This window comes from Setaria italica, chromosome IV (assembly GCF_000263155.2).
Source record: "Setaria italica strain Yugu1 chromosome IV, Setaria_italica_v2.0, whole genome shotgun sequence".
NCBI classification, from domain to species: domain Eukaryota; kingdom Viridiplantae; phylum Streptophyta; class Magnoliopsida; order Poales; family Poaceae; genus Setaria; species Setaria italica.
The window spans coordinates 3,273,543-3,288,071 of record NC_028453.1 but is presented as its reverse complement, the minus strand read 5'-3'; the positions used below and the strand labels follow the sequence as shown (position 1 = coordinate 3,288,071).

General features: G+C 44.7%; 3 protein-coding genes across 3 annotated transcripts; 1 reads left to right on the top strand and 2 right to left on the bottom strand.

The window, feature by feature from the left end:
* The first annotated feature begins 3,174 nt into the window (after positions 1 to 3,174).
* Positions 3,175 to 4,784, top strand: LOC101777860 (flavanone 3-dioxygenase 3). Its single transcript, XM_004966605.2, has 3 exons — positions 3,175 to 3,513; positions 3,612 to 3,862; positions 3,963 to 4,784. Exons 1-3 carry the CDS (start codon positions 3,394 to 3,396, stop codon positions 4,579 to 4,581), a joined length of 990 nt encoding a protein of 329 aa, XP_004966662.1. The 5' UTR covers positions 3,175 to 3,393; the 3' UTR covers positions 4,582 to 4,784.
* Positions 4,785 to 5,621: 837 nt separating this feature from the next.
* On the bottom strand, positions 5,622 to 9,002 carry LOC101768661 (UDP-galactose/UDP-glucose transporter 7). The gene is made up of 7 exons (XM_004964576.3): positions 8,844 to 9,002; positions 7,812 to 7,917; positions 7,464 to 7,709; positions 6,849 to 6,959; positions 6,576 to 6,734; positions 6,179 to 6,322; positions 5,622 to 6,051 (listed from the first exon to the last, which is right to left on the bottom strand). The coding sequence occupies exons 1-7, from the start codon at positions 8,882 to 8,884 to the stop codon at positions 5,884 to 5,886; spliced, it is 975 nt and encodes a 324-aa protein (XP_004964633.1). The 5' UTR covers positions 8,885 to 9,002; the 3' UTR covers positions 5,622 to 5,883.
* Positions 9,003 to 10,500: 1,498 nt separating this feature from the next.
* Positions 10,501 to 12,847, bottom strand: LOC101777446 (glutamate receptor 2.8). The gene is made up of 5 exons (XM_022825890.1): positions 12,607 to 12,847; positions 11,996 to 12,228; positions 11,593 to 11,908; positions 11,095 to 11,504; positions 10,501 to 11,019 (listed from the first exon to the last, which is right to left on the bottom strand). The coding sequence occupies exons 1-5, from the start codon at positions 12,845 to 12,847 to the stop codon at positions 10,501 to 10,503; spliced, it is 1,719 nt and encodes a 572-aa protein (XP_022681625.1).
* Between the last annotated feature and the right edge of the window lie 1,682 nt (positions 12,848 to 14,529).

Sequence of the window (14,529 nt, the reverse complement as noted above, 5' to 3'; positions counted from 1 at the left end):
CCTTGGGCTAAAAGTGACGTGGTGGCCTAGTGGAGAACGTTGGGAATACTTGGACTTAGCCCCCAATCTACTTCTTTGGTCCTCCATGCCTTCCATGTGTGTTTAACACTATTTTTAATTCACGTATGTATTTCTGAAATTGACAACGAACACATATCATGGTGCAATATCAATTCATCAAATGTATCAAATACAATCGTGGTAAATAATTGTTTCACCTGTGAATCAAAAGTTACTAATATGGTTGTATCCGAGTAGGTGGTATCCTCATCATTCTCCCCTTCTTGGCTCCAATGGCATTCTAAGGTGCTTGCTTTGATGTTGGTGCATAGAGCAACGACAATGCTGCATGGCCACAACCAGTAATGATCCCCTTCTTTGGCCTTACCCTGTTACATATGGGAAAAACTAGGAAAACTTTGCAATACATTATTAGTGTTAGTGCAGCCCTCTATTTGATCATGATATTGTTGCCCAAAAGGATATTTCAGATTAGAGCAAATATAAACTTTATGCGCCAAATATTCTCCTTTGCTGTTGTATTTGCCAATTGGATAAAGCGAACAATGATTAAAACTTGGCAAACCAGAATCAAATTTAAGTTTCTCTTTTAGACAATTTAGATTACACAGAATATCAAATTCAATATAACCTAAAGTATTTAAAGAGGATAGCAAATTCAGTTTATCTTGTGCATAAGTAATATGATGAAAATGCTTATCTTCAGCACATTTATATGGTTCCAAACTAAAATTATCATACTTATTCATTACTTGTGGCATAGGAGTCAAAGAAACATCAGCACACAAATCCTCTTCATCATAAGGAACAGCAAGTAATTCATTTTGTGACAAAGGAAAATTGACAGTGGGTTCCACTATTTGTTGCTCTTCATTAGCATGCAGAGTGGATAAATTTTGGATATTATGAGTCACATCATTCTTGCAATTATTCACAAATACTAGAATCTCCTTTTCAGCATTGGGAGCAAGACAAAAAAATTGACCAATATGGCTATAAGAATTGCTAATTAACAAGGTTTGAATTTCAGAATTGAGCCCTCTCATGAACCTACTCATAACATCTTCCATTCACTCATCTAATCCACCAAACATGATACAAATTTTAAAATTATAGAAGTATTCTTTCACAATCCTACTATCTTGCCTCAAGTTGACTCATTTTGCAAGCAAATAATTAGCATAATATTCCGGAATGAATGCATCTCTAAAAAGAAATTTGAAGTCTTTCCAAGATTCTAGAACTTTGTTATTCCTACAAATGTGTTTCCATTCTAGCAAAGCATATCCAGTCAAAACATTAGAGGCAATATAAATCTTTTGTTTCTCGGACAGGTCATGCTCACCAAATTCATTATCTACTTTTAGCTCCCAATCAATGTAAGTTTTCGGATCAAACTTACCATCATATAACGGCAAGTGTTGAATGACATCTTGAATATGAGGGTCTAGTTTCAATAGCTCAAAAATCTCCGTATCACCTGCCATGATTAGTAGAAAATAAGAAACACAAAAATAATATGTATCCTCCTGTCAACTACTAGGATGTGTCGGTTGTAATTCTCTCAAACTCAACTTGTTAAAACAAGCCCTTACAAGTTCTTACCAAGCCAAACAGGAGGTGACGGCAACCAACAAGTCTGCAACCGCGGAAGAAAGTGTATTGGTACCAAAGCAACAATCCCTGTCAAGCTGTAGTCGAATATGTGGAGCTGTAGGTGGGCTGAAAGGAATTTACAAGGAAATACTAAAACCACGTTAGTTGTAAGCAAATTGAACAAATGCTCAACAACGTTATTGTGCTGGTGCTAGACTAGAACGTGCTAGAGACGCGAGCTTGGTAACAGAGCTGCAGTCTGAATCCAGCCTCAAAACGTGTTGGATTGGATCTCTTTCTTTCCTTGGGCCAAAAGTGACGTGGTGGCCTAGTGAAGAACGTTGGGAATACTTGGACTTGGCCCCCAATCTACTTCTTTGGTCCTCCATGCCTTCCATATGTGTTTAACACTATTTTTGATCCACGTATGTATTTCTGAAATTGACAACGAACACACATCATGGTGCAATATCAATTCATCAAATGTATTAAATACAATCATGGTAAAGAATTGTTTCACTTGTGAATCAAAAGTTACTAATGTGGTTGTATTCGAGTAGGTGATGTTCTCATCAGTTTTGGATTCATACACATGTGATCTCTATATCTTGCAAAGACCAGAAATTGCAGCACACCTGTTTATTCGTTGTAATTTTACTAATGCATGCTGGACTTCTATTGGCGTGATAGTAATATCTACAAGACCAATTCTGCAGATAATCAGAAGGATCAGGTAGTAACTGGGAGTCCCTAATCCCTTTCTTCGTGGAAATAATCATCCTAATAACCTGGAGTATATGAACAATAAGAAACAACTGGATCTTCAATAATATCGACCCTACCGTTGCATCTTGTAGGAGGAAATTTATCTTGAAGTTCTCTCTTGTGTTTTTAAGAGCAAAGCCCAGCCTTTTGAATTCAATGGAGCTATAGCTAAACTCTCTGTAATCTTTATCTTTTCTTCTTGGCTCTCTCCCTTCCTGCCTAGTTTCTGTTTTCTTTTCTCCTTCTTTTGTGGTGGTTCTTTTTTTTATTCCTGTTAACTCTTTTTGCATGTGTTTGGTTTTGGGACCAAGTGGAATGGGTTGGGTTCATCCCACTTTTATGGATTGGGTTCAACCCATCTCGTATTTGGATGAGAGGGATGTGTTCATCCCAGTCTTTTGTTTGGTTGGAGGTGTTGTGAGGGATGGGATGGATAGCATTTTAACACCGTTAGCAATGGATCCCACCTGTCAGCTGCAGGGCCCATATGCCATCCTTTTCTTTTTTTTAACTCACCTTATCTTCTTCCTCTGGCCTCCCTCCCTCTCCCCGCGCCGCCCGCCCTCCTCCCTCCCCCACGCCGCCGCTCCTCCCTCTCCTCGCACTAGCCGCCGCTCCTCCCTCCCTCCCCCACGCGGCTGCTGCTCCTCCCTCCCTTCCCCACGCTGGCGGCCGCTCCTCTACGCCGGCCTCTTCCTCATGCTCCTCTGTGCCTCTCTCCTCAGACGTGAAACGGACGCCAACGACGTGCATGCGGGTCGAGTGTGTCCGCTCATTTTGGGCGGATGCATTCAACCCGCATCTAGGAGTAGTATTCCCTCCTGGATCTGACCCAACCCAGATACATTTTCAACCAAACGCGGGTCGATGGGGTCAAACCCATTCCAACCCGATTCGATCCCAAACCAAACACACCCTTTATTTGCAATATATTACCAGTAGGGGTGCGCCCCTCCGGTTTCCATAAAAGAAAATGTTCTCTGAACAGATCATCAGGTCCGTCGGTTCTCCATGGACTCCGCCGGTGATGTGCCAATCATAGACTTGAGCAAGCTGCGGGGCACCTCGTCGGAGAGGTCAGCTGCAGTGCAGGATGTCGGCAGGGTGTGCCAGGAGAAGGGGTTCTTCCAGGTGCGTTCATGGCTTCATGCTCATCTCCCTCGATCGAATGATTAATTAGCCTCTGATCGATCTGCTCCAATATATCCGTGTGTGTCTGTCCCTGTCAGGTCATTAACCATGGGATCAGCACGGACATCCTCCGCGACGCTCTCGCCGCCGCCGCCGCGTTCTTCAGCCTGCCAATGGATGACAGGTCGGCCCTGGCGTCCGACGACATCACCCTGCCTGTCCGCTACGTCACCTCGTCCTCTGCACTCGACGGTGGCGAGGTCAAGGTCCATCGACATGTCCTGAAGCAGTACTCCTATCCGTTGGAGAAGTGGATCGGCAACTGGCCAGCAAAGCCATCGCAGTACAGGTCTGCTCTTGCCTGCCTCGATCGCATCGCAGCCCTCATCGTCACTGGCAATCGACAATTCAGTAACCACTTTAAAATTTGCAAACTTTTTCTTTTTCAGGGAGAAGATGGGCAAGTATGCAAGGGAAGTGAGGAATAAGCTGGTGTCAGACCTAATGGAAGCCATCACCGAGAGCCTCGGGCTCGGGCGCTACTACCTGAGCAGCCAGATGGAGAATGGCTTCGAGATGATGCTCTTGAGCTTGTACCCCCCGCCGCCTGTGAGCTCGGGCAGCGACGACCTCCGCTGCGGCGACCACACGGACTACACCTTCATCAGCGTCATTCTATCGACCCACGAGGGCCTCGAGGAGCTCGACCGGGGGACCGGGGCGTGGCTCGCGGCGCCGCACCGGCGCGGAGCCGAAGGCGGATCGCCGCCGCCGCCGCCGTCCCTGACCGTGCACGTCGGGGATTGCCTCGAGGCCATGAGCAACGGGCGGTACAGGGCGGCGGTGCACAGGGTGCTCTGGGGACGGGGTGACACTGACACGAGCAGGGTGTCTATAACCAGCCTGACGAACTGGGCCATGGATGAGAGCGTGGAGGTGGCCAAGGAGCTGGTGGACGACCGCCATCCGAGCATGTACAAGGGGAGCACTCTGAGGGACTACACCCGGTTTCTCTTGGCCGGCCGGGCCAGTGGCAGCACCTTCCTGGAAAGCCTCAAGATCAATTGATGGAACATGGGCATCAAAGAAGAAGTTGAGCACGTGATGAAATTTGCTTGTTTACAGAGTATTTGCATTGCGTGATCCATGTACTACCTTTATGTTAAGAAAACGCCTATCCGCTAGCGCCCGTGACTTAAGCTAAGTCATGGTGACTTAGCTTAAGTGGTGTCAAGTGGTTGTCTAATAAAACCCAGAGTCATTGATGTCAAGTGGTTGTCTAATAAAACCGAGAGTCATTGATGTCAAGTGTTTTATCATATTTTGATCAGATAGAGTTTTTTCTAACAGCTTTTATAATCTCTAGCTGATCCATATACAGAACTTGTGGAAGGAAGCGTTCCGGTATCCGTTCCCATTCATTACTTGTGGTCTTGTTCCGTCCTCCAACCTACCCTCTTAAGAGCATCTTCAGCGGACTTCTTTTTCCCAATCCAACTACTATATTGAGAGAGTTGATAAGAAAATAGTACTCCAACAGTCTCCCTTCACCTTTCCCTTTTTCTAATAATTATTGGGACAACCCAATAATTCACAGCAACTCTCTCAATAACAGTGAAAATGATATTGGGATATTCTTATTAACTACTTAATGGGAAACATTTATTGGGATGCTTTCCCAATATGAAATTGTGCCCTCCCTATCATTCCATCCACCTTTCAACTGGGAGGTGTTTGGAAGTGTACACTCTTAATTTTATGGATTGGTGATCAACACGTTTGGGGGTGTCTGCTAGTTCTATGCAAAGTAAGCGATGCGGTGAAACATTGAAATTAGAGCAAACGACTCTGAATTTTCTTTATTGCAAGTTTGACAGGTCCAACGAAGCCGGGACCTGAATCTTGGACGCGTTTGATGATCGGTAGATGTATATGCACTGTCAAATCACACGGAAGTTTAACGATAACCCATCAACTCATCAAGTACGGCAGGGCGACTATCGATTTTCCTTTCAACGGCAGGATCGATCCTCCCAAAGTGTAATTTCGACGGTGGAGCGCGTTTAGCCTTGAGACCCAAAGTGAAAACCACCAACCGAAACTAGCTCAAAGAGTAAAAGATGCACCGTATTCATAGTTCGAGGGTACCTTTTATATGGTTTTAGAGTTGGAGGTCCAAAATCAGACTTTCTTCAGGGACAAAAATGTACTTTGCCCTACAAATAAACTATCTTATCTCTTCCCTTGCACCAACTATTTGCTGGCGGAGTGGTGGTGAACTGAGCCCAGAAAATTGGACTTTAATGTGGTGTTCCAGTCATTGTCAGCTCAAAAAATGAGGTACAAATTATAAAGTTACTGGATCTAGCGCTACTTGTGGGCATGCGATTCTACATCAGGTACCAGCTTTCGTGGTGTTTTCTTCTTCTGCCTGTACTTGGCGTAGGAGTACCAGACACCTCCCAATGTGTTGATCACCAGTCCAGTAACATTAAGAGCATGTACTTCCACACCTCCCAACAGAATAAAACCCAGGGTCTGAACGTCCAAGAGTGGGGGGAAAAACAAGGTGTAAGATGTCTTGCATCTAAAACTTGGGCTAAAATGCATCAAAGGTTGGTCAAGCAACAGATTAAACTGCTAAGAAAGAATGGTGTAAACTTACTGTAGAACCAACACCCTTGAGGACTCCTACTATTGTTGTTGTCAGGGCAGAATTCACGATTGTGCACCAAAACATGGTGAAATTGAGAACGATTCCCATCACCAGTGAAATGACAAGAATAACACTGAATGATGGAGAGGCTGTCTGCAGTTCACCGGATAATCCAAGTTAGGACAGAGGCATCTAGCAAATAATTTGATGCGGAAACTTAACAGTACTAGTATTGTGTTAATGAACAACATTGAAGTGTGAGACTATTTGCTCAAGAAACTCAGGAGAACTATCGCCAGTCATCATTGTGAGTTAAATGGGTGAAACAAGGGAACTCAAAGAGATTGCTACCTTATAGATGTACTAATCAAATTTTGATCATGCTGAGCACGAGCAGAATACTGACCTTTGCAGATAATACTGTAATAGAATGGGGGAATTCTCCTGTTGCTATAATGAGGAAAAACAGAAATGGAAGTGACAATATACTGTTGTAGAACATCAAATCCACTGAGGAAAGACCATCCTCAGCACCTGATTTCTCCACCAGAACCAAATACATTGTCTGCATAGTGCATAAACATTCAGATGTCAGCTGAGCCTTGCCTCAAACAAGTAAAAGAAAGAAAGATCTAGGATAAATTATCCGAGAACAAAACAAGAGTAGGAATAACGTAACCTGGAAGAATACTGATGTTAGAGCCATGCAGTATCCATATAGGTCAAAGGAAAAATCTCCAAGTGCTGCAATAAGGACACCTGCAGCGGTGCAGATAACTGAAAGAGTGACCTAAAATAATTTCGAATTGGTCAGGATGTGGCAAAAATTAGAAAAGAGATGTTCATTCCCAGGGGAGAAACAATGCATTTCCCTAAATTTTGATCTTCAATTTGCACATGATGAAATTTCAAAACAAAAACGTTCAGCAGACCAAGAATTTCAGTCACAATGCCAATGCCTTTTACAATATTTACCTGAAGTGCTCGCACAATTTTACTAGAAAGACATGGTTGCAAGAAGACAAGCACTGATGCTAACCACGAATATTAAGATCTATTGGCAGGTAAGTTTGAAAAGTGTGTGATTCATGCTACCCACAAGGTTAGAATTCTCGTAAACTTTTGATTAACTATATCAACAGTTAGCTAAATTCATGACTGACACCGGTTGAGATGGGGAGCTCGATCCATTTCCAAAACATCAAATTGAGACAGTGAGGGGCCTACAGCTGTAATAACCATTGTACTCTATGTAAAAGGAAGCCCAAAGAAGTCTCCAGAAATGCATCCTCACCTGTGTTGGTGGCTTTCCCTTTCCCCGTACACACCCACTCACCAACACGGCAAGGGGAGTGATTCTCTTGATTGCAATATACATAGGGATGTTAACCCCTTTCAAGCTTGCTAGAGCAAATCCCACATTTGCATTGTAAAATATTGATATCGGAAGAAGCTTCTTTGCAGTTATCAAGCTGAAGTCTTTTCGTCTAGACATTCCTAGAACTTGACCAAAATGTATCAGTAGCGCTGTGGCTATTTGCTGCAGAAGTAATGGAGAAATTGAACAAAACAACCAGGCTTAAGAACTGCTTTGTTCACGAAAACCAGATAACTTTGTCTAGGCCATGATGTTTAGCAATACCTGTAAAGTGAGCAGGGTCATGGAGTGAACATACTGCATAAGAACTGCTTTGTTCACGAAAACCATTGCCATGGATGCGACTCCATAGGAAACGGCTGCCGCTAAGCTGCAAGAACATGTATACAGGGAATGGTCAGAGCCTCCAATGCACTTCAATCTTCAATTCAGTCTGAACCGGAAGCTGTAAATGAAAATTGAAAAAGAAAAAGATCCTCTTGAAAATATGTCCACTCCAGCATTAGGTCCTGAACTACTGATGCGGTGAACCATTATTATTTTGTAAACTATTTGTGGCCCTAGTAATAAAGAAGATGGCACTCAACAGTTCACCAAAGTCAATACAAACTCTTAAGCCCTAAGCAAAGTGAAATCTGGCACATTCGATTTAACTATGATGCAGCAAAGAGTGTGTAGTTTAATCAGGGCATGGCATCAATCGGTCAGAGTGTCAGGCAGCTGACTGCATACAAGTACCACTAGAGGAGCAGGACTCTACTATGCACTATTTTGTTCCAAGTTGCCACGAAAATTTAATGAAACGACCCATTTTCTTAGGTAATATAAAGGACTCCAAATCCAAGGCCTGCACGAGCATAAAAATAATCTTCCAAACGACGGCATTGTGCCCGTGAGCATTGGGCTGCAGGACGCCGATGAAGGCTTTGCTCGAGGACAGGGTTGACCAAAAAAAAAAAAGCAAATGCTACTTGTGCTGTGTGTGCTAATCCGACGAACCAAATGGCAGCGGAAATGGAAATTGCTCGTGGAAATGCCTCCCCCCGCACGCCGCTGATTCCACCCCTATCCAATACAATCGAATCGAGCCTTCGTCTACGAATCATGCAGCCAATGAATTCAGCTTCCCAAGCGTCGGGACCAGCAAGGGGGCCGCCGCGCCGTTGCCCACACCACACGAAGCACCATGCCGTCCCCAATCCCACGGCGGGGAGAGGGGTAAAGCGGAGCAGGGCAACGCGACGGAGAGCCGCAGCGAGAAAGGGGGAAATGAGGGGGCGCGCGGAGGGAGCTCACCTGAGGATGGAGCTGGGCTCGCCGGCCTCCGCCAGCCCCATCTCCCGACAAGCCGCGGGGTCGCGCGCGGGTGCTCCGTGTCCGGGCGCGGGCTACATGGACCGGCCGTGCCTGGCCGACGCGTGCGGGGGCAGTGCGTGGGTGGGGGGGGGGGGGGGGGGGGGCGATCCGGGGCTCATTAAAAGTCAGGCCTCGCTAATTGGTTTAGTACCAATTAACCCTCTCGTTAGCGAGCGGCGAGGAGGCACGCGCGCGGGGGGCGTGCGTGAGGAGGAAGCGATGCGGTCGCTTTCTCGCGCTCAAGCTTTCCCAGGAACCGGAGATCGAGGTGGGGGGTGGGAATGGCATGCGCTGAGCCGTTCCACTTTGCTTATTTCTATCTATTCTCATTTACGTGGTAAGTCGTTTTAAAGATTTGAACTACGATAAGTGAAAAGTGAGAAACGAGAAAATCTTCGCTTAGATTATAATCCAAACGTGGATAAGAAAAGCGTATCCAAACAGAACTCTTGTGGGAGTCGAGGTGGTTTTTTATTAATTGGAGTATAATTATGATTTTGCTCTTATTTTTTCAACTTTGTAATTTTACCAACTATTCACAAGTCAACGTAATTTTATCATTGATTGTCAACCGTTGAAACATGAGCAAATACGGTCGCTTTCCATTTCTAAGTTAAGGCTCTGGTGGGCTCGGCATGTTTAGTTTCTAACGACGCTCCTCTGAAGGACTAGCTGGATTTCTAATTTTCTGAAAAGCTTCGAACCAATTTGAATTTAAATAATTCTGAATGTAAACCTATTGCCCAAAAAAATAAATGTAACACATGGTTTTTTATAACATACGGTTCATTTATTTAATTTAGAAAACAACATTTTCTCTACAGTAAATATCTTGATAACCATATAAATTTTAGATCACATCAAAAAATATAAGAAAATGAGGTGTAACAGACAATAAGCATGAGCTAATAAATTATAGGTTCGGATAGTGATGACTAAGGACCGTTTTTAATCAAGTAGCCGGACCATGTAATTCCTGCACTTGAAACTCCAAAGGTTTCTTACATTGCAACCAGCCAATTACAAATGCAGATAACATTGAGGCAATATGCATTCAGAGGAGCATGATTACAACTTGGAAATCAGATACTTTGCACCGTTGTATGTATAGCCACATGTTGCTCAATAAAACTCAACTAATTAACCTTTCAGTTTTAAGCAATGTCGGTAAGGTTTGTCACAATAGCTAGTGATTTTAGAGTAATAGGCTAGATAGGATAGCACAAACTGGAAATCTAACAAAGTTTCAATTTCTAATATCATCTGGAGTTATGGATAATGGTCAAGTTAGTACTCCCTCCTTTTCAAATTGTAGGTCGTTTTGGTTTTTCTACACTATATCTAGATGCATAATAATATCTATACACCTAGAAAAGTCAAAACGACCTATAATTTGGAACCGAGGGAGTAGAAATTAAGAATAACACGTTAGCCATGCAAGCTTATTACACCATGCTTCAATGTAACCGTACAAACCAAATTTTAGTAATATTAAGGCATTACTAAGAGATTATTCACTACGTAGACTACACAATTCTGTAGCAAATTCATGACTAAAAAGGTACTATTTATTGCATCCACAGTTTGGAGTGACTACTTATAGGGCCCTGCCCACACCTTGGCTACTACTCATCTCGACCTGAATGGAAACTTGAGGCACTGAGCCATTGCCCGTGCCGTTGTGCAGAGCACTACCCTGCATTGGACCACCCGCCTCTTCATCTCCGCTGCCCCCATGTTGTGCACCCTGGGAATCGTCATCCCTGCCTTCATGGAGGAGTTGATCAGGCACAATGCCATTGAGACGCACACTTCCATCATTCCCGTTGGTGCTTTGCGATTCAGAACTTGTCACTCTGGAGTACCAGCTGGCATAGACCGACAAGATGACGCTGATAAACAGCATGGAAGCAGAGACACCGGCCGTTATGACAAACAGACCAGAGAAACTTCGCAAAGTGAGAGGCTTGTAATTGACATTCTGGCTGTCGTCGCCCATAAATGGCGCGGCTGAGTGAAACCATTTCCTTTCAATTTGTAAGCTCTCATTCCCTCCAGTCAGGTCCAAGATGGCAATCGAGAGTTCATGCACCAGTGGAGTGCCTTTAGGAAACACCTGAAGACAAGGATGGCATTAGCAGCAAAAGCTGTTGAAAGATAATGTGTGGAAGTACTGCAGCAAGGAACTTACAAAACCAAGTCCAGGGGTCTTGCAAAGGGGCTCGCCCATCTCGAACTCTTTATTGTTTCCATCAGAGAGGAAATAGGTCAAATAGGGAATCTCATCCACGATGGCCGACACCCCACCATCCTTGGATCCCTTCCTCAAAGCTTCAGCATATTCTGCTTGGTTGTTGTAGGGCTTGAGCTTCTTCTCTTTGGCTCCTTGCTTTATCAGAAAGGAGCGCACAAATGCTCCATCTTGGTATCCGATGTAATCACCATTGCGCACCAGCTGGTCGAGACCAGTCACCGATGGACGGAGCCTTTTTGCGGTGAGGATGGATGACAAGTTTGCTGTGTAGCTCTGCACTAGAACCAGTACTGCAAAACACCATATCACATCAACAACTTTTGAAAGAGGGCTTCTAATTATTTGGCCTGTAACACAGTAACGCAGAAAGCTACATAAAACCATTTATAAACCTTCATATGTAATTGTTAGCAAGTTTGAGCTCAAGGTGCTGACCGTGAGAAAACGTCAAAGTAGAGAAAGCAAAGTATGAGGCAGTGCTGAATTGTCTCACAGTTGATCCTTGGTACACTGGATTGCTGGGTCGTTCAATCATCCACACAACAAAGGCAGTCAAGAAGAAGAAAACCACAGTAGTAAGCCAAAGTTGTGTCGTGAGTGGATCCAAAAATATCCATTGGATTGGTGGTTTCGAGTCGTTGTCAGCGAGTACAAGTAAAGATACCCCAGACTGTGCGTATGGCATGGTAAAATCTGCATCCCTGGCTCGGTCAGCGGTTATGGTCACGTCACCTGCTGCTCCATGGAACATCTGTTCATTCAGCAGAGGGAAAACATAGTTAACAAACAAAAAAGAAACGAAATATGAAAAAGGAAACCGTATATAATTAAGGCTTACCCCTATAGATACATTGCGTACTAGCTCATCATATGTTCCATTGAAGGCATGCAACTCATACCGTGGAGGATGTTGTAGTTTCGCCATAGCGGTCTTGAAGATATCGATGGCAAAGTCCAAAAAAATTTGAAAGCCATGTTTCACTGGCACAGCAATTATGAGCTTCTCATTTCCCCTGGGCGCTGCACTTGGGTATCTACTCACTAATCCTCTGTCATCGATTCTCTTGGTATCTGGATTAAGAAATGTTTGAGAAACATATGTCAATGTTGTTCAATCTTCTCAAGGTCTCATGCCCTAAGGAAGGAAATAAACTGACACAGCAATAAACATGATTTATCACTAATGGCTAAATTGTCGCGATTGTTTAAAATAATTATATTGTGTTCTTGTACCTATTCCCACCACTGAATAAGTTCCATACATGTGGCTTTATATGCAATACAATCACACTTTTAGTTGTTGTTAGACCATGTTAACGTGATCTATGGCAAATAGCAGTAATTAATTTTCCTGTGATTGCGGAGCTAATAAATTTTCCAGTACTAAATTATAGGTTGATATGGAGTATGTTTTCAGAAAAGGTATTCATTTCCGAATCTATTGGTTACCAGCATGCGCTGACGCGACAGGATCTCCTCGCGAGTCCGTGACGTGCAGGCCCGCCCGCGTAGCGTGGCTAGGGTGCTTCATGTAGGAGCCATCCAGCGCCATGGAAATGCTGGCGAGGCTCTTCCTTCCACCAACGATAGGCACCGTCGTCGTCGTTGCGGCCGCCGCCGATCCTCTAACGCTCCAAAACGTGAGCAGAAAGAGGAGAGCAGCGACGAGCAAGCCTGACCTCCTCTCCATATTGCGCGCTAATGATCAGCCTGCAGCAGGGATCGACACAGCTAGATACTTCTACATTTATACAGTGAGGGAGAGCGACGTGAGCTGGAGATAGAACAATGTCAACGTGAAGGCTGGAGAAATTTCCTCGACAAATAGTACTTTGGCCGGTGGCTGTGCTCAGTCTCTACCTCTAGCGAATATGTGTTATAGCGACTTTCTTGGATCCCATGGGAAAAATTTGGTGAGGTCTGCTTGATACAAGCACTATATTTCTTTAAGTTATTTAGTTTAGGTGGTTATTGAAAGGTCAATGGCCCTAACTTAGTGTCCAGCAGATTATTTTGGTCATAATATGAACATAATTAATAGGATTAACAATGTTTGTACGCAACAAGCTAGGAAACTTCATGGAGCTCTTCAATAATGAGTGACATGTTATTTTGGCTCAAGTAATTATGAGACTTGGGAGTAGCTAGCGTCTTATTTTCCTGGGCTGTAATATATATTAGCAGGGGTTTAGTAGCTTCAATTCATCTGGTGTCTTCATGTTAATTAGTTGCCTAAATAATGATATACCCGGCCCGTCTGAGGATCCTCGTGAGATCTGGCTCTAACAAGAACTACGAGAGAGCAGGAGATCTCTGATAGAAGTTATCACCGCAACTTTGTGTTCTTTCGATCATTTACATTTCCTGCCAGTCTTAGTGGTGTCATGGAAGATTTCATGGACATTAAATCATATACCACATCAGTAGTTTTGCTGACTTGGCAACCTAATTATGAATTTATGAGGGAAGAGAGGAGAGAGAAAAGGGGAGTTTCATTCCTATAAAACCCACCTAGCACAGTTACCAAGTCCCATGAAACCCAATAAAACTTGCACTGAGGATGTTATAGTTTCATCGTAAGATACATTTGATCATAACTCCACGCAAAATTAAATACGGCTGTCTATGAAACTATACAATGGAACTATATACTGAGAGTGATAGTTTCATTTCTTAGAAAAGATGACATGGCAGTATTGGTAACAGTGCAACGATGAAACCATGCATTACATGTTTGCTGATGGGGGGGGGAGGGGGCGCACGGTCCTGCCACCCCTTGGCTACAACCTGCAAGAGATGCGATGCTCGTGGGTGGCGGTCCACTAGGCGCTGCGCCGCCTGGTGACAGGAAAGGCTCCGGCGAGGCTTGCGAGCATCGGAAGCTCCACATCGCTACGCCGCCCTCTATGAACCTACCTCGTGGCGAGGCCCACGGGCGCTTGCAGCTCCAAATCGTCTCGCCACCGTTCGTGACTTGCCCTGTGGTAAGGTTCGTGGGCGCTCGGGGCTCCGTATCACTGCGCCGTCATGCCCATCCGTGCTCCTTCCAGTTCCAGGTGGCAAGGCCCACGCGTGCTCGGAGCTGCACATCGCCACGCCGATGTCCCCGACCGTGCTCCTTCCCGATGGCGAGGCCTGCGCGCTTGTTGTCCGTGGACGTCCGCCTTCGGATCAACGACGTCCTACCACCATCTCCGAGTGGTGAGCCAACGCTGCTTCTATCGCCATCGGCTGTCCTAAGTGGTGAGCCAGCGCTGCTTCTACCGCCATCGGCTGTCCTCGCGAACCAGTTCTAGTGCTGGTCGTCGCCTACAGTCTACTTCTTCCATCGTTAGCACGTTATAGTCGGGCTGGCCGCAAACCATGGGCAAG